Source organism: Nannizzia gypsea, genomic scaffold, assembly GCF_000150975.2.
Source record: "Nannizzia gypsea CBS 118893 supercont1.2 genomic scaffold, whole genome shotgun sequence".
Taxonomy (NCBI): domain Eukaryota; kingdom Fungi; phylum Ascomycota; class Eurotiomycetes; order Onygenales; family Arthrodermataceae; genus Nannizzia; species Nannizzia gypsea.
This window is the reverse complement of record NW_003345200.1, coordinates 449,316-473,111: the sequence shown is the minus strand read 5'-3', so window position 1 is coordinate 473,111 and position 23,796 is coordinate 449,316. Positions and strand designations below refer to the sequence as shown.

Sequence of the window (23,796 nt, the reverse complement as noted above, 5' to 3'; positions counted from 1 at the left end):
CCACAGCCAAAATCTATGCAGATTTAAAGGAAGAAAATGTCCAAGGTCTCACAAGAAACCATGCACCACAAATCTGCCAACACCATTTACCTTTGAGCCCCGGAATAAAAGAACAAGCCAATAACCAACGATGGGATCTGTCACTTCTAATCTATCGGATCCCTCATCGGGAAGAGGACATTCACGCAGACATAAGAGAAGTCGTCGGAAGGGTGGTCGAAGACGACGATCAGACGGCAATACAGACACAGCACTGGATATGCTGATCCAGGTTTTCGTCGAGTATATGAAGATAGAGATTGAGAACGCAAAGATACGCTTGTCACAGGCGAAGGAATCACGGTCCAAGAGGGAAAAGCCAGATTCACCAGTGAAGACACCAAAAGGGAGGGGATATGGTAGATAGATATTCGTTCAAGGGTATTTTTTGTTGAATATATCCCTGCTGATAATTCATAAGATGTAGGAGATCCCATGCCTATAGACAGTTTCGAGAAAGCCGACAATCTCAACGAGCCGGGTTACCGTCATTCGTCCGATTCAGATAACCACTTCGATGTTCAACATCGCCATGGGGTGTTGGGGAGAGGATCTTGATATTGCTGAATGCCGGAAAGACGGATTTACTTGAGTAGTTTGAACGACCAATGCAAGACGGGAGCAGACAGGTTTTGGACTGGATCCGCGGCCTGTAATACCAACCAGAGTGTACGAAGGTTTGACTGAGAGCTACAAAGTAGAAGCTGACAGACCCTTTTTGGCAACCTGCATCTCTCCACATTAGTATAGTTCAAACAGATGTTGAAAGTGAAGCTATGGATGACGGGATGTACAACGGCAAAAATACAAACAGAAAATCCCAATAGCAAACATAGAAAGCAAACAAAGTTGTAAAAACAATATGAAAGGCAGCAACTTAAACGAAGTAGACGTACCTGTAAAACAAATGTCGGGTATCCTCACCCAATCACTCAAACCACAGCTCAGGGATATATTGATTCTTAGCCATGGGACTCCTCAACTGGTGGAGCAATCTTCGCGACTCTATGCACTCAGTCAAGGAGACCGAAACACGAACAGCCCACCGGCTTGCCAACTCGCCTCCCGAACTATGGTCCAGTAAAGATCACATTGCATCGCGACGACTTCGTTTTCGACGAGATCTAGCTCTCAAAAAGGCAAAGAAAGAAAACAGGAGTATTGTGCCAGTCGTGATGAGATATCCCGAGGGCCCATACTGGCCATATACCCCAGAGGACGATATGGAGGAATACCTCAAAGCATATAAACGCAAGAGAAAGCTCGACACTTTTCAAGCTCGCCATCCACACTTGCAAATCCATCAGACGGACGCAAATCCCTTCCATGCGTATAACCCTTGGAACGGCGAAACTTTCTTGCTATATTGATCGTCTAAACATCGTGAAGGAAGGGTTTCCAACAGAGTACTTTCATAAATATTCACACACAAAACCTTCGACTTAAACACAACTCTCCTCAAGTCTCCGGGACGCCCGTCGGCATGATCGAGTAACACGTCTTCCTTCTCCAATCTCGCTTGCATCTGTTTCCGTCCTTGTCTCAGAAACATCTGGCGTTGGGCTCGTCGTACTCACACCAAGTCCCCGACTCCGTCGATCAAGCCGCGATTCATCATCATTAGTTAAGAAACGATGGATTGTGCGGTGGTCCATTACCCGTTCTTCCTTGTCACGCCTACCCTCTTTATCAGTTTTGGGCCATCGATATCCATATAGTTTAGAATGCCGTTCACAGCGTGGACACTCCTTTCTTGTAAAATAGGCTTCCCCTTGAACAAACCAATCACTGCACGTTTGGCATTCAACCCATCGGTCACAACGCTGTACCAGTAGAACACTAGTCTTGGTATAGTCACCAGGGACACGGATCTTAAAAATTGGGGGCTCCTCAACCACCGGTAATGGGAGCCCCCGTTTCCTGTATTTTCGTTTAGGTTTGGGGGCGTCAATTGGAGCTCCTGATTCAACTGGTTCTGATGTCGTGGATAAGTCAGATAGATCTGTCTCAGAATCTCCAAGGAGTATCTGAGGAAATGGGGGTTTCATTTGTAGCTCGGGTGGCTTTTCAGCCATTTCTGGATATTTTATAGAAGTCTCTTCTGCCTCTGGAGCAAGTGGTGCCTGATCACCAGATGCCGGGCAAGATGTTGCGGCAGTGGATCCAGATGATTGACCACTACTATTTTCAATAGAAGTGTCTCTTGAGGTTCGACAGGTTGCTGATATTTCCTCGTCGCAAACGGGAATATTGGCTCTATTACACCCATTTTCAGTGTTGTCATTTCTGGGTAAAGTGGAATCATTGATTGCTTCCGCATTTCCGGCGGACAAGCACATATTCCTCAGTGGAGAAGGTGGCCTCTGGTTTACTTCTTCATCGGCATCGCCTGTATCATCTACAGATTCTTGTAGCCTCAAGTTTGAAGATATCCGTTCCACTTTCCGTCTCTTCCCCAGAAAACCATCGGGCATATCAGAGTCCGTTTCTAACTCATGCTTTTCGCACCCATTTGAGGGGATAGATGAAGTGTCTGATGCATCAGAAAACTCAGATGCGCTATGCACCCAGCTATTGACACGGGAGGCTGTTGGTGAAGACCAACCATTACGCTGTGCCATCTCACAGCTGTGGCAAAGACATTCGCAGTTATCTTCACCAAAATAGTTATCGCCGTATGAGACCGTTATTTCATCTCCAACGTCGATATCCCGGGTGGCGACCACTTCCATACTCTCGAAGCCCCTCGTGACCAGCTTCGCATTGGCGTTACAGTCGTGATTCGCAAATCTCGCAGGTCCCAAAAACAACGATGCGGTCTTTTTTCTAGTCGACATGACGATGCTGAAATCCCGCTTGGTAAGGTCCAGGTCATTTTCCTCCTCCTTGGTGATTGAAACAAGTGTCCCACTCAAATACTTCACCGGGTGACCTGACGGTATGAATTTCCTAGCAGATACCGCGGCCTCATGAGTCAAAACCGTATATCGATTCGTAGTCGCAACCTCAAAAGGGCAATCAGGGAGATATATTGAGATGTATTTTCGAAGATGTCGACGAAACCATTCTTTCTCCCGATCGGAACGAAGCCTATCAGTGAACTTCTTAATGCCCGGAAGTGCTAAGAACTCCTTCTCTGCCTTCGACACGTCTTTGGCAACGATCACATCGTGAAGGAGTATAGAAGTAACAGACTCCTCATTAATACCCCTGACTGGGAAATATTTGGTTCTATTTTTCCGAATGGTCGTCCAGAAGTAAGCCTGTATCGTAAAGCTGTTAGAATCGTTCTCGTCTTCCTCGTCTGCCTCCTCTGTCTCGTGTCTCGTCTGCCTCATTCCCGTAGCATTATCGTAGGACTTACATGGTCCACAAGGGTATCTGTCAAGATATCATCGTATGTTGCAAGCTGAGAAAGCGTCAATCTCTCCCTCTTCTCGACTGTAGGTGTGCGTGGCATCGTTATAGGTCATATATCATCACGAAATAACAATAGTGAGGCAGAACGCCGTAATAGGAGAGTCATGAAATATCTCTTCGACGGCGGCTTGCTCTTGGGGATTCAAGTCAAGGGGCAAACACAACCTCCAAACAATTGTGTTTCAGTAGCATTGGCCCAGGAGACTCCCGCAAGATGAGCACCTCTTCTCAGCAAGCACAAGCCCTCCGCCGTCGACGTTCCAGGAGGACTGCGCACGCGATGTAAACGCCAGCCTTCTTCGCGCCGGTTCGGTTCTTCTTCACGAGTCGCAAAGGGGGCCAAATGCGACAGTCACGTGGTTGTATACTACATTTAGCTGGCGAGGTTTTTTGGCCTCAAAACGCGATTTACGACTCTAGTTTTTTCTCTGGCACATTCATCATGAATATAAAAGGGAAGTTATAGTTTCTTTCGATTGTCCTCATGTATAACAATGCTGTATTTTCTTCACTTCATCGTCGGCGTTGACAAGAAATAGCGGAATCCGGCGTATCATAAATCCTATTATACACGCTTATCTAATCAAAAAAGATTGAGGCCGCAGAAGAAGCAGAAGAAACGAACAAGCAGGACAAGACGTTGCGCAATGAAGCAAAGATGATACAACTAAAGGTATACTGCTGCTGCTGAGTACTGTATGGAAGGTACTGTGCTAATTATGCTACTAGACACTCCTCAATTGTATTGACAACTCCGGCGCTGCAGTCGTCGAATGCGCGCAAGTTCTCAAGAAGTCAAAGACGGGGACAATAGGTTCGTCTGCTCCCATGATATATACCTATACAACCGCTGATTTGCTTCTTTGTCACGATTTCAGGGGACCGAATTGTCGTCGTCGTCCAGAAACAACGAAACTTCGGCTCAGACGGTAACGCAAGCACGTCTATCGCCAACAAGGTCAAGCGAGGAGATGTCCGCCACGCTGTGATTGTTAGAACGAAGAAGGAGGTCCGACGGCCGGATGGAAGCTATGTTAAGTTTGACGATAATGCCTGTGTCCTTATAAACAAGTCTGGGGACCCAATTGGGTCAAGATTGAACGGTGAGTTGGGGACTGATATTCAACCGGTATGTGCTGGGATGTGACTAACCTGCGGTCAATAGGCATCGTTGGAGCGGAACTACGGAATAAGAAATGGTCGAAAATATTGTCATTAGCGCCGATGCATTTGTAATATTATTTATTGCCTGTATTATACAAGATCTCATTTGAATGGCGGCGTCATGTTTATCATTAAATTCTTTCACTTTTCTAGACATTCACCCATGCACCTCCATCCGTTCCTGCGGTAAAATGCAAATAACCGTGAACTCCTAGCAATAAAAAAGAAAAAGGAGGTGAATAGCTCAGGCATGTCCAAATCATCGACTGCCAGGGTCGTGAAAGCGGCAGAAATTAACACCAAGGGTCCGTATAGATTGGAAAAATAAAGCGCAAGGAAATGTCGTGAATGCTTCAAATAAACACCTTTCCGCAAGTGCAGCAGACGTAGTAAAGTTTCTGAAATGTTCCCGGAAGTCAGAAAACAGCACGTTAAAATCCAGCAGCAAAATCTTCGTGTATCTCACCATTCCCGTCTCCGCAGATCGTTGCTGGGATTGGAAAAAGACTGCCTCGTTCTCGCCGCAGCTAGGGCACAGCTTATTTGATCGAGGAAGCTAGATGTGTAGTTCTTGTTAGCCAAAATATTTCTTCAAAACCGTTCAACCACTACGAGCTCCTCTTCTGCTGCGCAGGCTTGTTCCAGGTCATGTATTCTGCGAAATCCCCGCAAGAATCACAGCATATTAAGTCCCCACAAAGGAGACATAGTGGTAGACCAACAGTTGGATCATTTCCGATGTCCTGTGTCACTCCTGCGGTGTCGCCAACCTGGCTGTGCAGTTTATTCTGGAAGACGCAGTATGATGTAGCTGGCTCAGCGACATGGCAGGTTCGGCATGCAAAGACCAGTGAGTTTGTCGTGCGGTCTTCTTTTGGGTATAGCAAGTTGGAGCTACAAAAGGCGCATAAGTTAGCTTGTCTTCATTCTCGTTTTCAGTATGGCGGTGGGATCGGGGTCTGTATACCATTCGCGACAGAATTTAAAGTGGATTTGGTCGGTTCCCTGCTGCTGTTGCTGGCTGGAGCCGCCCTGGGGAGCCGGAGACGCAGACATCGTAGTAAAATGTATGGTGATATTGAAAATTTGTATTCGAGTCGATGTATGCTATTGAACAATAAACCATGAGTTGGTTCGAGAGGAAGTTGAAGATGCAGATGCGGCTCGAATTTATACAACTGATGTGATGACTAAGCAGGCAACCGTCATCGACTTGCCAGAAAGTGAATGCTGATAACACGGATCAATATATATAGTAAATAAGTAGAATAAAGTGATCATGTGGGAGCTCTTAAGGTGAAGGTGAGTCACTTTTGTTGCTCTACGCCTTTACGTCTAAACCTCTCTGCTCGCCGGATAGCTCCATAGTGACCGTCTTCATCCGAAGGACTAACGTAAAACCATTCGTGACAATATATCTCTCTTTCACTTGTTGGATATCCCTTAGAACGTAGCCAACTGAAAACACTCCGTGATGCATCCTTTGATGCTAGCTCCTCATCATCAAAGCCCTCGTAACTGATAGGAATATCAGATGCTTCGTTCAGTAATTTCCAGGAAACTGGCACAAGGCTGCCACTGGCAACGTGGTGAATAACGCTGCCTTCTTTACAAGCCCATCTCCATTCAATGTATACGAGTCCACCCGTAAGCTTTTCTGCATTTGAGCGAACACCAGGGTGAGTATCTTCGAGGGCCGTTTGACCAAAGGGTGGCCATGGACACTCCGGCCAGTGCTCGTGATGCTCTTCCTGTAGAATATATAGCAAACGGCATTCGTTAGCACGTGAAACATAACTGCCCGTAACTACGGGTTTAGATAGAGGCTCTTGTATAAAAGACTGGATCGTCCCAGTCCACATAGCTGAGTGCAACTCAACTGTAGTTAAGCCAAATCGTACATCCTTTATTATATCGCTGTGAAGGCCCGTTATTATTGCCCCTGGCCATATGAAAGCTAGGTGTGGCGACCTCGCTGCCATAACATGAATGAGGTGGGTATTTTCAACAGGTTTGAGTACAGTGATAATTGCTTGGATCCATGGACTTGCGGAATTGCAGGCTACTTCTGGGTCATAGAAGATGCTGGACAAAAGACCACGTATTCCTCTAGTATTGCAGCTCAAAACCAGAAGTTTATCCAGGAAATCGAGCTTATACAGCTGCTCGTGGCAGACCTGCTTCTTTTCCCTACATGCAGAGTCTTCATGGCTGGTTTTTGGTATTGGTAAGCGAACGCTGCGTCCCCTTGAACTGAGCATTGGCAGCAGTAGAGCAACTGACAATGCCGCATAGCTCTGGTCAGTAATGCCGTGGAAGTCACAATACTCCGAAATGTACCCAAGAGCAGCAACGGAAGATATAGCCCCAGTTTTTACCAGAGTGCCTCCACGGTGAGACAAACGAAAATGGATGGGGGACTGTAGTGATATCGACCATGGGGACTTATATCTGGCCGTATCGGAAGGAATATAAGCCTTCCAGCCATCTTGGGATAGCACAGCAGTCCACCACCTTACTGCATCATCATTTATTATTCCTGCATTCACAGAAATGATATCCTGATTGTTATTGCTATTGACTGTCTGGCTGTTGTATTCGAGAACAGAGCCAGATACTAGTTCCGCCCAGCGAGCCGAGAGAATATAGGCCCACGCGAGAACAAGTATCGCAATGTGGTTATCCTCACAGCCAAACCAGGACCGATAGCCCAAGGCCCCATTGGTCAGTGTAATATTACTTGACCAGCGTGTGGAAACCGCAATATCAACGCTCTGTTCAATATAAGTGGAATCATCGGAGTCGTCTACTGTCCATACTGAAGTCCCAGTCGCATATACCGTGCCATGCACTTCTTTTAAATCCAACTCTGGCGGTAGACACGGTACATCTGCAAGTATACTCAAGTCATAGCAGCTATCAGGCAATGTTGTTGTACTCTTGACAGCAGTATCAGCAAGACTCGACCACACACGAACGCCCCTCTCAAACACTGCACGCCGTGCAGACTCTGCTGGCCGGACAGCGTCTTCCATCTCATCACAGGCTCAAGCATCCGTCTCTTTTCCACCATGTCTTATATCATCTTCTTATTAACATGAAAAATGCTATGACTTCGATAAATGGGATTGACGTTAAAAGAAAGTAGAAGAATGCTGACTCAGCAGTCCCCCGCATTTATCTTCGCCGCAAAAGACTCGACGAAGCCGAAATCAAAACAACAAGAAAACATCGAGAGACAAGACGAACATAGACGGATAGAAAGCATGGTGAGTTGGTCTTCTCGGGTGTGAAGTGAGAGAGAAGTCTAACAGACGGAACAGGCTGATACAGGACTCCCCTCTGGCTGGGAGGTACGGCACTCGAACTCCAAGAACCTGCCATACTACTTCAACGCGATCTCAAAGGAGTCACGATGGGAGCCACCCGCGAACACCGACACGGATAAGCTGAAGGTCTACATGGCTGCCCACCACAGTGTACCGGCAGGCGATCGTCACGGAGCCAGCGGTCAGGGCGAAGGCAAGATCCGAGCGAGCCATCTGCTTATCAAGCACAACGAAAGCAGACGACCAAGCAGCTGGAGAGAGTCGGAGATCACACGCTCGAAGAGCGAGGCCATTGAGATACTGCGTAGCCACAAGCAGCGTATTGAGGCCGGTGAGGCCTCGCTGGGTGATATTGCAACCTCGGAGTCCGACTGCAGCAGTGCAAGAAAGCGGGGTGATCTGTGAGTTTATCACATCAACGGACGCAGCGTGAGAAAACGTTACTAACATGGTGATAAAGGGGATTCTTTGGCCGAGGAGAGATGCAGGCTGAGTTTGAGCAGGCTGCATTTGCACTAAAAGTTGGCGAAGTCAGTGATATCGTGGAGACGGCCTCGGGCGTTCATTTGATTGAACGGTAAGTTACCCCTTGCTACGTACCTGCAGCCTCATTTCTAACCGTCGTCTAGCGTCCAATGAACTACGTTCTTTTCACTTTGTGCCTAGTTCTTTGATGTATTATGATTTTTAAAGCTACATGAACCTGCTCCATCACGACAACTTCCCCTATACCACTCAATCTTCGGTCTCTCTGATTATCTATATAGTGATAATCAGCGATACTTTTCTTATTTACCGCACATTCCTGCATCTGTGATGAAAGCTACGGTTCATGTCGGCGCAAAATACTCGGCGTTTTAATGTACGATGTAAAGAGAACACTCTTTGCTTCTGCATAACAATAAAATTTACTTTGGCGATAACTGCCTGCTTATATCCTTTTCCCTGGACTGTTATGAGCTGTCATCCTGTGCGTCTGCCAGGAATAAACATATCCCCCACTTTGGTAGAAGCAGGCCGAAACTTCCACCAGAAGTCAACTATTGATACCTTGACAGCAGTCCCCTCAGTTCTTCTCCTTAGTCTCTTTGCTATACTATGGCTGATGTTATTGTACTTGACGTATATACTTGATTCTTACCTACCCTCCGTCTTGTGTACGATTCCCCCCCCCCCCCCCCCTTTGTGTACAAATATATCCTATGTATATCTTTTGCGCATTGCTACCATCAATATAACCAGCCTCTAGACACCCATGAAGTTCTCTAAGGGAGCCAACTGCCGCTACAGATCATGCATATATTTTATGTGTATTCTTTCGTCTGGTCTCTAATCTAAGCTGCAGTCCCAAAAATCTCCTCGGTAGCTTCAGCTAGAGCCTATAAAATGTGGAGAGTATCATTACATATCCCTTTATACCATTTTACCTTGATATATAAATGTAAAAGCTTTCTGTTCTGGCATTTTCTGTGTTGCTGTCCTGTCAGCTATTTTTAACTGTTTGCGCACAAAGTGAGCTCTATCAAAACACTTACTTCTTCCAGCCCCCTCATATCATCTTAACAAGCTACATGATATCTTCTTCCTTCAGCATCCATGCCTTTACTTAAACAAACAAGCCCGTCTACACCTCTTGTTACTGTCTATTAAACACTATCTGAACCCATCATGACGCTGGATCCAAGACTCCTGTCTATCCCCTCTGCTCGGCCATCGCCCGGCTTAATGATCCCCTATCAACACCAGCATATTCTTCCTGCAGCCACAGACGATCAAGGCAATACAACCGACAGGAGAACCATGCCCATCCCTCGTTGCATCATTATGGACATCCCCCAGGACGTCGTGCACGCCACCAACATTGCCCGCCGCAAAGCAGATGCAGCTTACAGGGGCTTCCTGTACATCGAACGCCGCTACAAGGAGCGCTTCTACCGTCTTTGCCCCCAAGAACCTCGAATGCGCGCCTTAAAACACCTCAGATCCATCGATAGGCTGTTCGAATGGGGCCCTCGGAGAGGGTTCACTGCTGATCCGCCCAAAATACCTACTTGTGGTGTGAAGTTCTATGTCGAGGAGGCGGCATATCTGAGATACACGAATAGTTTTAGGCTGTGTCGACAGGAATTCTTGGAGGGATCGTATCGTACATGGATCAAATCGGATGTCTATTTACGGAACTTCGTTGATAACGTTCCTATGAGCATGCCGGTCCGTCTTTTGTTCATGCGGTGGTGGAACGCATACAGAGACGAGATGCGGACGTGGGAGGAGAAGATTGAGACCCTTGTTTTGCCGAGCTGGACCACCATTATTAAGGAGCTCAGGGGGACTATCGAGGAGTGTTTGGATCTCGAGAAAGAATGGGACCGTTGGGTTTGATGGTGGCATACTTGGATCTCTCTGCCGCTATTGGTTTTTCCTAACCGCGATGAAGCATTCAGGGGCAGGGTTGGAGCAAATGTTGGTTTCTGAACACTGTTATGATCCCCCTTAATATGCCTAAGACTCTTTGTCTATTGGCGCGTACTATCTTACTTTGGTGGCCTTCATAGGCACCTTTTGCATGTCACTTTCAGCTTTGTTACTTTGTATTAGCTACGAAGCATTCATTAACATATCGGCACTTAAACTAGGAACATATTTGTTACTACAATGACATCAAATGTTTCTAAATCTCATTTCCTGGTAGGCTTGATTATAATATGCAGTAAAAGGGTATTTATTTATTCGAACGGTTACAATATGAGAGAGAGTAGTCTTGATATATCACTCAAGGTCAGGGAAATTGGATGAAAGTCGTTCAAGTCTGGATGTGATGGCATCAATGACAGCAGACCTATATTAGAATGGTTAGTGGTTACTGGTGTGTCCCGAGGCATGGCTGGAGTAAACTTTAATGAAAGGTAATGACATACTCTCGTTCAACCATATTCATGGCATCCGCGACCTTAGCCTTCTGTAGTCTCTGAGGTACCTTGGGCTGTGTAGTGCTGGGTGTCGAAGGAGTCGAGTCAACTACATCCGGGATATTCTTCATATCGGACAGTAGTTCCTTTGCCAGCGTAGTTGCCTAAGTAATAGGTCAGTACGAGTTTCTTTAAGTGTATACAGGAATTAAGATATCATACCGTTTCAAGCCTTTCTGTTAATTCGCCCTTGGCTTTTCCGTCATCTTCACCAATCGACGTAGATAGGGTATCAACTTCTTTCATCCATACTTTTTCCTTCTCGCTTATTGGTCGTCCCCCAGCCTTGATGATTCTAAGTCGAATATTATTGTATCTCTCCGTAAGCTCCTTCTGTCTCGTTTGGGCTGCATTCAGCCTTGAACTGAGCGCTTGTTCACGATCTACGGGAGCTTTCCGCACAGTTCCCCTAACCGTGCCGTTTGAGACATCGTGTATCCTCTCGCCGACCTCGACGAGCTGCGTAAGTTGTCCGCGCATCTCACCTTGCAATCGTTCACAGCGACGGAAAAGGTCAGAGGCTGCAACTTCCAGTGCATGGGTATATGCGCTTAAGATTCTGTGGGCAGATGTGAAGAGTTCCAAAGTTGATGGTGATAGACGGACGGGTTCTTTGAGGGTATGTCTATGGCCGTGGGGCACAAACTCCCCAACGAATGACACGAGGGGAGATTGCGAGTATAATACAGATGGAACCTGGTACGGTGGGCGTGTGTGCGCAGGTATGGGTGCATGGCCCTCTAGTTCTCCGGAGTCTGATGGGGCCATAGATGCCCTAAAGTCTTCATATTCAGGGGAATCAAGCAGGACGGCACATGGCGAGGAAGGCGAGAAAGTCAGCAACAGGTATCCCAAGTCGTAGTCAAATATGGGCAAACAACCAGCTAAATGTTCCTGGTCACTGTTTGGAGCCAGGTTCGAGGGAGGTAATCGCAGCATCTGTTCCCGTTCCGCGATCTCACCATCACAAATTATATTAATACGGAACGCTGAGCCAGCTGTATCTTCCGATCTTAGTTCCGGCTCCATACGATGAACCCAGGAGGACAAGGAAAAGAAGCTGACGGTCCTGGCAGTAGTCACGAAGAATTCGTAACGGGATCCAAAGGCTTCCGAGAATATAGGCCACATATTCTGTTGTCTGTCCTTGGCCCTAACAGTTTCCAGTGATTCCAGAAGTAGTAGCTCGGATGGCTCAGACATGGGCGTGCTGAATGTGTTTTTGCAGGTCCTAGGAAGCCATTGTCCTTTCACTCCGTCCATTTCAAGGCACACATGGAGTGTTCCTATTGACGTCAAAAGACAGATGATTGTACCAGATAGCCCACTCTGGGCAATTTCACTTAATAGCTCGGGTTCATCCTCTCCGGCCATCAGATCATCAATGTCTGCTCTGGAAGCAATGACAAGGATATCTGTGATGTCCGTGTCTTCCTCAAGTTCCTCGCATTCAAACAAGAAAGGCCCTTGGAGCCGCGGTATGGGACTTGGGTTAGTCGGACGGGTTCGAATTTCCGTAACCATTGCTTCATCTTCGATCACAGATATGTCCTGATTATCCATCTCCTTGAGCCACTCATATTGTTGCTGGGTTGCTTTGAGCTCGTCGTCCGAGTCTATAGCCTCGGCCTGCGCAATGGCTAGTTCCCGGACGATGGAAGATGTAAGAGATGGGACAGTAACCGGCGAAGCCTGCCACTTTGACGGCAAAAGTGGGCAAAGGGCATAGACATCACCAGTTCGCATGGCTACCCAGAGCGTCATAGAAGCCCATGCATCTTCCTCCTCGTACCCGTGACCGCCAAACCTAGCAGCCGCAACTTCCATATCAAACGAGTCTGCGGAGAAACCCTTATTTTGACCGAAGCTTAATGGGGTAAAGTCCTGATCCATGGAAGTTCCGTCAACCAGTTTTTTCAAGTCAATCGCAAGCGTAGGCCTGTCAAAGGACCAATGGTTCTTGCGATCTATCTCCCATAGCCGAACTGCTGAATCGGCAGTCACAGTAACTATGCATCCACAATTGGTATCATTTATTCCCAAGGGGTGCCAGAGGACACCAACAACTGGTGATTCAGGTATAACATGGGTGGTAGGTCCTAGTTGGAACGTTTTGACGCGAATAGGGGAGTAATCTGGTCCAGAAAGATGCGAAATATCAGGCAAGATCGCAATATGAACGGTATGGATTGTTGTGATCGCCAGGAAAGCTCCATTGGGAGAGACAGCGAGTTGCTCAATTTTGCCATAGACGGGAGTATTCAGTGCCTATCAAGTGTAACCATTAGCGTCTTACCAGTCTATAAATAAAAAAGGCCACTCGTACTCTGTAATATGAAGCCTTTGAGGTATCTCCTTCTTCCCGTTCCTCTGATTCTTCTCTAGCAGCATTGCGCTCCAGCGTACCATTCTCTTTCTTATCTGCTCCACTAGCCTCTCCAGCAGATTCCTCCCTCTTCTGCTTTACTCCTTTCCTCCATTCATCTTTCAATCTCGCAAGATCTGCCCATCTGATCTGGTTATCGATGACAGTAAAGACTTCCGTGCCTCTTCGAGCAAGTGTTCGAACCGGCCGTGGTTCCTGCGTGGGTTCTTGGATAGCTTTCTGTGTATCGCGATGCAATGATGACGACAACGACTTATCCTTTGCTTCAGGACAGAAGAGATCAACACCTGGAGAGGGCCTGGCTAGCCACGGAGGAGAATAATCCACGATTCGCGGCATATTGACGTTGGATTTGAAGATACGTTCTCGCGGTAAAATGGATGGGAATAAATGGCCGTAGAGAGTATTGACAGGTTTATTATAGCGCAGCAACCCTCATACTTGTCGTATCATATCTAGCTCTAGATCCTTCACCTCAAGAGCAAGCTTGTTTGTCGTATAGATCAATGTTATTTTTCTTCTTGCAAGTCAAAAAGATGAAGTTTTGACAACCGCGCGCCAAGCCTCAAAGCTCCTTTTTAGCGCGCTTCAACTTTCGAGCTTCGAGACAACGAGGACAAGAAGAGGAAGAAAAGAACATCTACAGCTTTCCCTATCAACAAGAACTTGTGAGAGTAGAGAGAGAGATGGCTACTCCTCGGTCTACAGTGGAGAGGCTGGACAAGCCCAGCACATATTTTAGCAACAAGGTATGCGCTCTGGCTGGCTTCTGTAAGAGAGTCGATCGCTAACTTGCTCAACCTGCAGAACAAACGCCGGAAGTCGTACCATGATCGAGAGCGCGAGGAAGATAAACCCCAGGCGGACTTTGATGCAACATTGAAAGAGGCTACCACTTTATATGTTGGAAACTTGTACGTTTTCAGCAGGATGGTAACAGTCAGATATTGTCTAACAATTATCCCCTAGGTCATTCTACACAACAGAAGAGCAGATACACGAGCTATTCGCAAAGTACGTCTCCAGTTAACCTGCCGAAGGAGCATTATCTAACGATTTTAGGTGCGGCGAGATAAAACGACTAGTAATGGGCTTGGATCGATTCCAAAAGACACCTTGTGGTTTCTGCTTTGTCGAATATTACACGCACCAAGACGCTTTGGACTGTATGAAGTATATTGGAGGAACAAAGTTGGACGAGAGAATCATTCGAACGGATTTGGACCCTGGATTTCAAGAAGGGAGACAGTATGGGTACGTTATGATTGGCTACTGTGGTTATTGACGACAGAGCTGATGACTTCACTAGGCGCGGTAAATCCGGAGGACAAGTTCGTGATGAGTTTCGAGATGAATTCGATCCCGGCCGTGGTGGTTATGGGCGCGGAATGGGAGATGATCGTTGAGTGGAGGTATATACAATGCGGTGGGTTGGGTGTCCTAACACCTAAAACATGGACGCAAGTCTCTTATCAGATACCCAAAAACAAGCAACAAAAAAAGTTCAAAATGAAACAAAACAGAAAAAAAAATCTATATATTCTTGTCTATCGAACGACCACTTCTGCTTTCTGTAGCTTTGCTGCCTCACTGACTTGACAGAGCCACCACATGTGAATCCTAGCGTCGTCCGTCAACTCTGGGTGGAAGCTAGTACCAAACACATTCCCCTGCTTTACAGCCACGATATCACCCGGCTCGCCGCTGCCGTCAGCCTTGGCGGGTAACTTGCCCAGGATCTCGACTTTATTGGCCATGGCTTTACGAGCAACTTCACTCTCTGGCTTCCTCGAGGGGGCCACCACGGTGCCATCTATGGCAAGTTCCTCGTCCTGGATCCCATCCTTGGCCGAAAGAACCTTCTCGACCACAGGAGCACGAATAAACACCGCTCGGAATGGTCCAGCATCACCCGGCAAGAACGGCAAATCCAATGGCGCATAAAAGCTCTCGGTCTGCCTTCCGAAATGGTTCCTGTTGACTCGAACATCCAATCCGCCAATGAGATCTTGGCCACCACGCTTTGTCCGGTTTGCCGATTCAGCGAGCAGGATCAATCCGGCGCAGGTACCCCAGGTAGGCTTCCTATGGAGTCTACACGGCTGGTCAATACGTGCATACACTTGCGTTGCGCACTTGGAGTCAACCTACTTGACAAAGTCTCTCAGTGGCTCCAGCAGGTTTGAGCGGGCAGCCACCAAGGCCATGGCAGTGCTCTCACCACCAGGGATAATCAGCCCGTCGCATCTCGCCAGCTCAGCTGCCGTGCGGACCTCGATGAACTCCCACTGTTGTTTGGCGTACGTCTTGCTGCCCCTCAGCTTTTCCGCGGCTACCTTCAGCAGCTGGATGTGCTCGTAAAACGCGCCCTGCAAGGCGAGGACACCCACAGTAATCGTCATTGCATTATCCGGTGTCGTCTCTATCCCTTCAACTACTTTCTTCCTGGCGACTTCGTTGTTTCTTCGTCTTTTCTTCGTCAATTTAAGAGTCAAAAAGTTATCGATAACCGCTGAGTAATCCGGCTCTTCGGTAATAAGTTGTTCCGCTCCTCGGGCCGAAAATTGATGGGGAAAGAACGGAAAAAAGGAAAAATCAAGAAAAATAGAATAAATGCATGGATATTGATTGATATAAAGAAGAGAAAGATAACTGTCTAGGTGAGCTTGAGGTAGGCATGCAAGTATAATAGAGGTAAAGCGGTGGCTCTGACCAAGCAGCCAACTGTGTTATTGATCATTGTACAAACATCAAGACGATATTGACATCGGCTACAACAAGCTCACTACCTGATATCAAATGATAACCAAACATCGTCTGTTGATATCAGATACCAGCATACTAGGCATATCATGGGGTATCGTGAATGCTTAGTCGATCTTTGATGCTTATTATAGAATCAGCGTTGAATCGTATTGTGGCGTTGATCGACAGGAAGCGCATCGATGATTAGCTGTCTAGCTGTCTGGCTGCCTGGATCGATGACTAGCTGGACTATTTAACAGAGTAATATCCTGCAGAGCCTGCCCGATACGATGTCAACGTCTTCTCAGGGCCGAAAGACAGCAAGATGCAGCTCTTCCTCCTTGTCGCAGTCCTGATCGCGGATATCGCCTCTGTCTGCGCTCGCAACCTTCACCCTGAGATCACTCCAGCACCCAGGGTTGAAGACCTGCAGAAACGCCAGGATTACTCGGATCTTATAGGCTGGTACTCATCAAGCGTCTACTGTGTGTCCCCCCGTGAGTCTGTTGAGTGGATGGATGTTCTGACCTGCGGCTAGGGTACTCCTACACCTGTCCGTCGGGACAGTACTATGCTGCCGGCCCACGGTTCGGGGCCTGCTGTCCTACTGGGGAGCCATACTGCAACCCCCTGGTGGGATGCGAGGGAAACGTCGGCGTGTACTCTAACGGTGTCCGGGGCGACTGGTAATATCTTTTTTCTATTTCTCCTCCTCGTACTCCGTACATATATATATTCATACATGCACGTAATATGGAAGATATCCCCTGGCACTTGATACTGATGAAAACACTCTAGCGGAACTGACATATGCGACACGGTCACTATATTCAACTCACAGAATGCTGCAGCTACCGGAATCCACAGCCTAGTCGCATGTTTCTCGTCTGATCGCTTCTATAGCTTCCCCAGGACTTACTACAGAGCGACTTTTGCACTGACAACCAGCACTACTGACGAACCAAAGACTGCCACGGCGACAGCTACCAAGACCGTGACCCAGACTGCTTCTCCGGGACTGGGAGTGAAGCTGTTGGATGAAGGGATGTGGAAGAGGCTCTACATGGTCCCTTTGCTCGCTACGCTCTTTGGATTTATGCTTTGAGCTGTTCGTAGCTTTATTTATTTATTTTAGGGTTAATGATCAGCAGGAATATTCAAATGCTTAAGATACACTTTAGGTTATAGTACCTTTTCATCGGTGGCTAGAAAGCTGTATAAATATACCAAAATGATAGATGTGACGAGTTGGTGGAGGCAGAGTGCGAGGTTTGAACATTGAATATTCAAAAAGCCGAATTTATCAAAACAAACTTGCATAAAATCCTCCTATCCCGCGTACAAAATCCCTTCATCAGCCCAACCTCTTTGCCTTATATCAGCTAGCTAGGGACATATATCTCATGTACAGACCATAAGAATAAGCCTGAAGTGAATAGAGATGGCCTCCGATTCTCGCCTGACAAGATGGTACATCGACATGAGCCGCTGGACTCAGTCGACCACTTTGCTCCCCTTAATCGACACTCTCCAGCCAGCAGAGCAGAAGAAGATCAGAGCCTTCTACCATGTAGTAGACCAGCATATGTCTCTGGCATCCAGCCTGTTGAAATATCTGTACATCCATCGCACCGCCAGACTGCCCTGGAACCAAGTCATCGTCAGCCGCACGCCCAAACCCCACTGCAGACCATGCTATACCAGCACCGGCGAGACAGAGACGCTTCGTCTGGAGTTCAACGTCAGTCACCAGGCCAGCATGGTAGCGTTGGCGGGGTGCATGTACCACGGTGATGCAGAAGGGGACGATACAAGAAGATTAGATCCGTCTTCGCGCGGTGAAAAGGGACCGCCTCAGGTTGGGGTTGATATCACTTGTACGGATGAGAGGGAGAGACGGAACCCGTCGTTTGCACCTAACACGGAAAAGGACTTTCGTGAATTTGTTGATATTTTTACGGAGGCATTTTCGGCCAAAGAGCTGGAGATTATCAAGTCTGGAGGAGGTGGTGGGCAGGCCAGGTCTATAAAGTACCGGACTCGGATGTTCTATACGTACTGGGCGCTCAAGGAGGCTTATATCAAGATGATCGGAGAAGGGCTGCTGGCGTCTTGGTTGCAGAAGCTGGAATTTACCAATGTTATACCCCCTGAGGCTGAGGAAGTAGGTGTCTGGGGTAAGCCGTTGGCTGGCATAGAGATACGGCTGGAGGGAGAGCTGGTTGATAACGTGCGGATGGAGGTTGTTGCGTTTGGAGAGAGGTATATACTTGCCACTGCTACGAGAGGAGGAGGTTTCGACCAAGCTCAGGGGTCAAATGCATGGGATGAATTTACGGCTATTGATATTGAGAAGGATATCGGACGTTGTGCTAGGGGAGAATGTAGGTGTCTCGGCTGAAATCGACATAACAAGAGTCTAGGAACTGGATAATAGTCGTAATTCATAATCTATAGTCTTTTTCTAATGATACAAAATGCCCCATACTCATAATGCAATGCTCGAGGTAATGGATGGAAAAGCCATTGCCCTGTGTAATTCTATAGTTAATTTCAAGGGAATCACAGCTTTTGGACTTCAGGGTAACCCACTGGTGTATTGAAAAGTATATTATTCGGGGTTTCTCGTGTGTATGGTCTTTGAAGTCTAGTTTATTATGGCCAAGGGATGATTAAGGGTATAATAACGGCTAGTCCGTTCACGGTTTATATCTCAACGGCGGTAGAACGAGTCGCTCGAGGAGTGTCTTCCACCACCACCTGGGAATCGGCAATGTCTTTGATCTTTCTCATCTTGTCCATCTCAACCATGGCATCAAGCATGGACTGTCTTGTATTCTGGACCAAGGAGTCGACATCCGCAGTGGTAAGGCCCTTGGTACTAACTGGAGGCAGAACTACACAGTAGCTGTCAGTATACACTAGAAAAAGAAACATAAAGGTGCATGAGACAGTCTCACCCTTGACGTTGATAGTACCCGAAGTGAACTTCATCTTCTTCACGTCCAGAACATGCGAGTAATTCTCAGCCACGATTGGCACGATATCCGCCTCCGCCTTAACAGCTAGATGGAATGCTCCCTTCTTGAACGGCAACATGGTAGGTTCCCGCGCATAGCTTCTCGTCCCCTCAGGGAAGATAATCACGCTCTGCCCCTTTGATTTCATCAAACTGGCAGCATTATCAAACGCCTTGAACGCAGTCTCGCGGTTCGCACGATCAATAAACACGGTCCCCGAAAGCGACATGAACCATCCTAGCAGCGGCACACGCGAAAGTGACCTCTTCGCCGTCACAGCAGAGTACTGAGGCAGCACTGCACCGAGAAGAAGCACGTCCAGCTCCGTCTGGTGGTTCACGAGAAACACAGCGGGCCGCGTAGAGAGGTATTTCTGGCCCTGGATGATGTCGAAATGCACGCCGGTGGTCAGCCACATCGACCACTTGAAGGCTCTAGCGACTGTCCACTGCGCGATCTGGCCGCGCCCAGCAATACGGAGGCATATCGAGGCGAGCACGCCGTAGGCTGCGCAGAACAGGAGGGAAGCGTATGCGGCGAGACAGCGGGCGAAGAAGCCTGCGCGGGGCACTTTGACGGACAGGCCGAAGAGGCTCAGCGTCAGCGCAGCGTAGGACGTGAGGCCCGAGAGGATGTAGGAGAAGATGGCCATGGTCGGTCGGTCGGTCGGTCGGTCGGTCGGTCGTAGATCGGTTCTTCTCCTTCTCGTCCTTTGTTCTGCTTTGCGACGTGCGCGGGAAGATATGTACGTATTTTTGCAGTCTCTTTTTTGTTTGACTATTTTTTTTTCCCGGGTCAGGGGTTCCCAGTGGCTGAAAAACGGGGCGTCCCAACAGTATCAGCCAGCCGTTTACTCGGCATTTTATTTAGACGTCGATGTTTCAATCAATGTTTACTTGATATATTAATAAGATGTCAGGGGTGTTTCTATTTTATGTTGTCGGTAGGAGGTGTTGGTGATGTTTTGGCGGAGGGCATCCGGCTGGTTAGTTATGCTTGATAATCGAGAGATGTGATACAGAGACAAAAATAAATAGATACAATGATATAAAGCAGCTGCTAGCAAGAATCTATTTAGAGTGAAGAAACTGCTTGAGAATGTCGGTTGACTTAGAAGAATCAAGCAAAAGGAGGTTGATATGAAATCGGCCGACCAGCAGCCCTTGTCTCGTAGTAAAGACGAGAGCCTAGTAAAAAGCCGACGGAACTCGATGAATATATTAGACAATTAAGACGGTAAATAGAAGAAGGTTGGCAAGGTGTATAAAAGAGATAGGAGTAATTATACAGGGTGAAAATCGAGGCTGAGGGCGGAAAACTTGGCGGGTGGAGGGCGGAGCGGAAGAGTAGAAAGAAATACAACGAAGACAGTCATATGGTTTTTATAGTTCTCAAGCTCAATGTATGGTAACAATACTTCAGTTGATTTTAGGTAGGACGGAAACAAGGCATATTTCCTAGGACGGTCGAAGTCAAAAGGAGAAAACATATCAACATCCAGCCCAAGCAAGCAACCCGTCCGTCCCTTTTGTACGTAAGGCAAAATGTACATTCATTCCCTGCCGAGCAAGTCAAGTTGAAGCCTGGCAGGGAGAAGAAAAGTAACCTCTCCGCGTCCCCTTTACCGCTCTCATGTCTGTCTCCTTTTTTTCCACCTTTCTGTTGTTTCTCTTCTCTTCGCTCCGTATGCTATTACCACTGCGTTATGCTCGTTATGCATTATCCCTGACTAAAAGAAAACAAAAGCCAACCGGAACACCAACACCGAGGAAATGAAAGAAACGGACCAAGACCCATTATGCTGGTTGAAACGGGGATGAAGGCAGCTGGTTATTATGCTGTCTTGTAGGTAGTTAGGTAGTAGGTTGGTAGGAAAGTAGGAAGAAAGGGGTAAAGAGTAAAGAATACAAGTGAGGTGGGCTGAATGAAAGCACGAATAGGGCTGGAGTATGGAGTGGAAAGGAGGAAAAGGGATGATTATGATGGGAACATTAATCATGTCATGTCGTCATCAACGTCATCAGGGTTTTCAATGGATTCCATGGCCTCCTTGATGAATTGGGCGGCCTGTTCATTCGTTCGTTAGTTACGTCCCACAATAATCCTGATACATGGACATGGGCTAGTGGGTAACGTACCTTTGGATCCAAGTTTAGGGCGGTGGTAAAGTGTTTTATTGCGTTGCCCTTGTCCTGTATCATTTTATATAGCTTGCCTAATAGATAATGCACGTTGGGCTCGTCGGGAGCCACGTCCTTGAGCACCTTCAGCTCGATGTGAGCGAGATTCACCTCGTTGAGCTTGAGTAATGTTCGTGCTTTGCGTAATCGCGCCAGCACTGAGTGAGGCGACAGTGATGAGGCTCGACTGTACTGCAACAGCGCGGCCTTGAGGTTATTCTGGCGCTCGAGGACCAGGCCTATGCTGCATATCAAGACGACGTTGGCTGGATTGATGTTCGATGCAGTACGAAGATGCTGTTCGGCGAACTTGAGTTTGCCCATCCGCTCGTAGACCTTACCGAGACCGTACCAGGCACTGTAATGTCTAGCGTTGGCGTTGATGGCATAGCGGTACGCATCCTGGGCCTTGTCGTATTCCTCGTTGGACATGTATTCATGTCCCTGGAGAGTGTAGCCGTAAGCAAACCTGGGGTCCACCTGTGTTGCTCGCTTGAAACATCGCAAAGCCTGGTCGTGATCTCCTTGCAGGGAGAAGGAGTTTCCAATCGCACACCACGATTCGGGTGCCAGGCGATCGGTTTCCATCAGCTCGTGAGCGAGATATGCCAGTTCAACTTCGTTCTTCAGGTGCCAGAGCACTGTTGAATAGACCTCCATGCCTTCCAGCTGCGAAGGCGCTATTGTCCGCACCCTGGAGAAATACTTTTCGGCATCACTGTACAGCGCCTGTTCGTAATACGCCCGACCGATCTGCGATAGTACCCAAGGCGTTTCCCGTTGATTCTGCGGTAAAGAGTTATATATCTGGAGAGCATCCTGACACCTGTAGCTACAGAGTGCCGCGTGTCCGCTCGCCAGCCTTGAAAAGAGATCCAGCGTCCATGCCAGGGCGTCAATCTCCTTGGACTTATCCGGCAGTTGAGGTCTTGATGGCCCATTAAGAGACTCTGATGAGGTCCCATTTGACCGGCTCTCCTTGGTGTCGGCATCTGCTGATTCGCCTCCTTGTTTTCGAGACGAGGTCGTCGATCGCCCCAGGGGAGCTGTGGTGGCGGTGCTGCGGCTCTTCGAGCTGGTAGACTTTGCTTTTTTTATCTCACGTCCTTCCCGAGTTCCCAGACTGGCTGCAGCCGTAGAGAACTTGCTGGTAGGCCGTATTTGATTGAACAGCCGAACGCTTCGTCGCTGGGGCGCACCAGGTTCAACCTGCTGCGGTGTCGTGTTTGTGGGAGCTATATGTCCCGAAACTGTTCTTTTGCGCTCCACCGCCGAAGCATTCTGTTGGGAGGCAGTAGATTCCTTGCTTTGGGCAACTTCTTCAGCCGATGCTGACTTTGGTTTCGTCTTGGATCGTGTGCTGGTCGGTTTGAGCCGTGGCGGTTCTACACAGCTTTCAACGCCCAGGACCTGCATTGTCCGTGACTTTCGAGCGGGAGCAAAGGGTGGCTCCCCGTATGTCTCTCCCGTATTAGGCCCGGTCCGGACGCGGAAGTCATCCGAATCACTCTGGGCGACGGGAGTTTCTAGTCCTTCGGGGAGTAATGCAGATGCAGACACCACGCTGACACTGCTGCCATTGAGTTTTTCCCATAGCGCTGAGCTGCCGTAGCTGGTACCGTTTGTCGATGAAAAGGGATCAACGTTGTGGTTAGCACTCGGCTGTACTTGGAGTGGTTGGCTGTTTGTGATGGACTTCTCAGAAAATGAGCTCTCCGAGGCTGACGGAGTGAGCATGGCCACCATTTCTGGTGTCATCTTGTAGATATTCGGTACTCTCACATTTGCACCTACACCTTGTTAGTAGCCATACATGCTAGAAAAAGAATCAAAGTAAGCCTTGACGTACCGGTCTCGGAAAGTCCCAGGAAAGCATCCCAAAGGAACGGGTTCAGTTTGAGAGCTTCAACATAGCAGTCGACAGCTTTGTGTATGTCCTTGTGAGCATGCCATAGTTTCCCCTGGAGGCAAAGCACCGCAGCTGCATCAGGCAGATGCTGTCGTCTGTTTTCACTGTGTTTATCTATGTACAACCGTTAGACGCCAGCAGTCAAAGCTTGGAGAGCGGAAAAAGAGAGAGAGAGAAAAGCTCACTCCAGTTATTCTTCGACGCCCACTGAGGCTTACTCCGCTCCAAGGCCGTGATTCCCTCCATGTAGTTTCCGAGGTCAAGACAGGTCTGAGCATAGATGTAGGCACACCCGAGATGCGTCCCCCGAGTTCCGGCATTGCGACAGACCTCCCAGGCGTACTTTGGCTGTCCGGACTGCAGCAGACACAGGGCGAGCAGGTAGGCAGCTTCCGACGACCTGGGCTCGAAGGCGTGCAGCCGGCCAGCCAGGAACAGAGCGTTTCGAAGCAGATTATTATCGAGATGGTAGTATATGAGTTGCCGTAGCTGGCTCGAGATATGGGGCCCCGAGGGAGCCATGCTGGGCGGTGTTTTCGAGAGCGACAGAGGCAGCGGTAGAGGTAGAGGGGAGCTGGCTGGCGGCGAGGCGACGGCGTCCGCCCAACTCCCGGTGCGTAGGTATATCGAGGCCG

General features: G+C 48.2%; 15 protein-coding genes across 15 annotated transcripts; 8 read left to right on the top strand and 7 right to left on the bottom strand.

The window, feature by feature from the left end:
• Window positions 1-130: 130 nt before the first annotated feature.
• Window positions 131-597, top strand: MGYG_02175 (hypothetical protein; the record flags this gene model as incomplete). The annotated part of the gene is made up of 2 exons (XM_003174598.1): window positions 131-398; window positions 467-597. The coding sequence occupies 2 exons, from the start codon at window positions 131-133 to the stop codon at window positions 595-597; spliced, it is 399 nt and encodes a 132-aa protein (XP_003174646.1).
• A 410-nt stretch (window positions 598-1,007) lies between these two features.
• On the top strand, window positions 1,008-1,409 carry MGYG_02174 (hypothetical protein; the record flags this gene model as incomplete). The annotated part of the gene is made up of 1 exon (XM_003174597.1): window positions 1,008-1,409. One exon carries the CDS (start codon window positions 1,008-1,010, stop codon window positions 1,407-1,409), a length of 402 nt encoding a protein of 133 aa, XP_003174645.1.
• A 72-nt stretch (window positions 1,410-1,481) lies between these two features.
• On the bottom strand, window positions 1,482-3,499 carry MGYG_02173 (histone-lysine N-methyltransferase set9; the record flags this gene model as incomplete). The annotated part of the gene is made up of 2 exons (XM_003174596.1): window positions 1,482-3,302; window positions 3,404-3,499. The coding sequence occupies 2 exons, from the start codon at window positions 3,497-3,499 to the stop codon at window positions 1,482-1,484; spliced, it is 1,917 nt and encodes a 638-aa protein (XP_003174644.1).
• Window positions 3,500-4,117: 618 nt separating this feature from the next.
• MGYG_02172 (mitochondrial 54S ribosomal protein YmL38/YmL34) lies at window positions 4,118-4,695 on the top strand (the record flags this gene model as incomplete). The annotated part of the gene is made up of 4 exons (XM_003174595.1): window positions 4,118-4,132; window positions 4,189-4,273; window positions 4,338-4,562; window positions 4,625-4,695. The coding sequence occupies 4 exons, from the start codon at window positions 4,118-4,120 to the stop codon at window positions 4,693-4,695; spliced, it is 396 nt and encodes a 131-aa protein (XP_003174643.1).
• Window positions 4,696-4,913: 218 nt separating this feature from the next.
• Window positions 4,914-5,681, bottom strand: MGYG_02171 (DNA-directed RNA polymerase subunit; the record flags this gene model as incomplete). Its single annotated transcript, XM_003174594.1, has 4 exons — window positions 4,914-5,021; window positions 5,090-5,179; window positions 5,346-5,517; window positions 5,591-5,681. Coding segments are annotated over 4 exons (398 nt in total), but the record flags the coding sequence as incomplete, so codon positions are not given.
• A 249-nt stretch (window positions 5,682-5,930) lies between these two features.
• Window positions 5,931-7,658, bottom strand: MGYG_02170 (hypothetical protein; the record flags this gene model as incomplete). Its single annotated transcript, XM_003174593.1, has 1 exon — window positions 5,931-7,658. The coding sequence occupies one exon, from the start codon at window positions 7,656-7,658 to the stop codon at window positions 5,931-5,933; it is 1,728 nt and encodes a 575-aa protein (XP_003174641.1).
• A 117-nt stretch (window positions 7,659-7,775) lies between these two features.
• MGYG_02169 (peptidyl-prolyl cis-trans isomerase ssp1) lies at window positions 7,776-8,591 on the top strand (the record flags this gene model as incomplete). The annotated part of the gene is made up of 4 exons (XM_003174592.1): window positions 7,776-7,892; window positions 7,938-8,353; window positions 8,413-8,529; window positions 8,582-8,591. 4 exons carry the CDS (start codon window positions 7,776-7,778, stop codon window positions 8,589-8,591), a joined length of 660 nt encoding a protein of 219 aa, XP_003174640.1.
• Window positions 8,592-9,620: 1,029 nt separating this feature from the next.
• MGYG_02168 (hypothetical protein) lies at window positions 9,621-10,334 on the top strand (the record flags this gene model as incomplete). Its single annotated transcript, XM_003174591.1, has 1 exon — window positions 9,621-10,334. One exon carries the CDS (start codon window positions 9,621-9,623, stop codon window positions 10,332-10,334), a length of 714 nt encoding a protein of 237 aa, XP_003174639.1.
• A 387-nt stretch (window positions 10,335-10,721) lies between these two features.
• Window positions 10,722-13,646, bottom strand: MGYG_02167 (hypothetical protein; the record flags this gene model as incomplete). The annotated part of the gene is made up of 4 exons (XM_003174590.1): window positions 10,722-10,791; window positions 10,871-11,025; window positions 11,084-13,189; window positions 13,248-13,646. 4 exons carry the CDS (start codon window positions 13,644-13,646, stop codon window positions 10,722-10,724), a joined length of 2,730 nt encoding a protein of 909 aa, XP_003174638.1.
• A 347-nt stretch (window positions 13,647-13,993) lies between these two features.
• On the top strand, window positions 13,994-14,713 carry MGYG_02166 (nuclear cap-binding protein subunit 2; the record flags this gene model as incomplete). The annotated part of the gene is made up of 5 exons (XM_003174589.1): window positions 13,994-14,056; window positions 14,115-14,221; window positions 14,277-14,321; window positions 14,370-14,561; window positions 14,617-14,713. The coding sequence occupies 5 exons, from the start codon at window positions 13,994-13,996 to the stop codon at window positions 14,711-14,713; spliced, it is 504 nt and encodes a 167-aa protein (XP_003174637.1).
• A 141-nt stretch (window positions 14,714-14,854) lies between these two features.
• MGYG_02165 (glutamine amidotransferase subunit pdxT) lies at window positions 14,855-15,709 on the bottom strand (the record flags this gene model as incomplete). Its single annotated transcript, XM_003174588.1, has 2 exons — window positions 14,855-15,401; window positions 15,459-15,709. The coding sequence occupies 2 exons, from the start codon at window positions 15,707-15,709 to the stop codon at window positions 14,855-14,857; spliced, it is 798 nt and encodes a 265-aa protein (XP_003174636.1).
• A 668-nt stretch (window positions 15,710-16,377) lies between these two features.
• MGYG_02164 (hypothetical protein) lies at window positions 16,378-17,157 on the top strand (the record flags this gene model as incomplete). The annotated part of the gene is made up of 3 exons (XM_003174587.1): window positions 16,378-16,537; window positions 16,591-16,738; window positions 16,851-17,157. The coding sequence occupies 3 exons, from the start codon at window positions 16,378-16,380 to the stop codon at window positions 17,155-17,157; spliced, it is 615 nt and encodes a 204-aa protein (XP_003174635.1).
• A 336-nt stretch (window positions 17,158-17,493) lies between these two features.
• Window positions 17,494-18,453, top strand: MGYG_02163 (4'-phosphopantetheinyl transferase NpgA; the record flags this gene model as incomplete). The annotated part of the gene is made up of 1 exon (XM_003174586.1): window positions 17,494-18,453. One exon carries the CDS (start codon window positions 17,494-17,496, stop codon window positions 18,451-18,453), a length of 960 nt encoding a protein of 319 aa, XP_003174634.1.
• Window positions 18,454-18,758: 305 nt separating this feature from the next.
• On the bottom strand, window positions 18,759-19,724 carry MGYG_02162 (1-acyl-sn-glycerol-3-phosphate acyltransferase beta; the record flags this gene model as incomplete). The annotated part of the gene is made up of 2 exons (XM_003174585.1): window positions 18,759-18,949; window positions 19,013-19,724. The coding sequence occupies 2 exons, from the start codon at window positions 19,722-19,724 to the stop codon at window positions 18,759-18,761; spliced, it is 903 nt and encodes a 300-aa protein (XP_003174633.1).
• A 1,343-nt stretch (window positions 19,725-21,067) lies between these two features.
• On the bottom strand, window positions 21,068-23,683 carry MGYG_02161 (bimA protein; the record flags this gene model as incomplete). The annotated part of the gene is made up of 4 exons (XM_003174584.1): window positions 21,068-21,139; window positions 21,211-23,042; window positions 23,102-23,275; window positions 23,347-23,683. 4 exons carry the CDS (start codon window positions 23,681-23,683, stop codon window positions 21,068-21,070), a joined length of 2,415 nt encoding a protein of 804 aa, XP_003174632.1.
• Window positions 23,684-23,796: the final 113 nt, after the last annotated feature.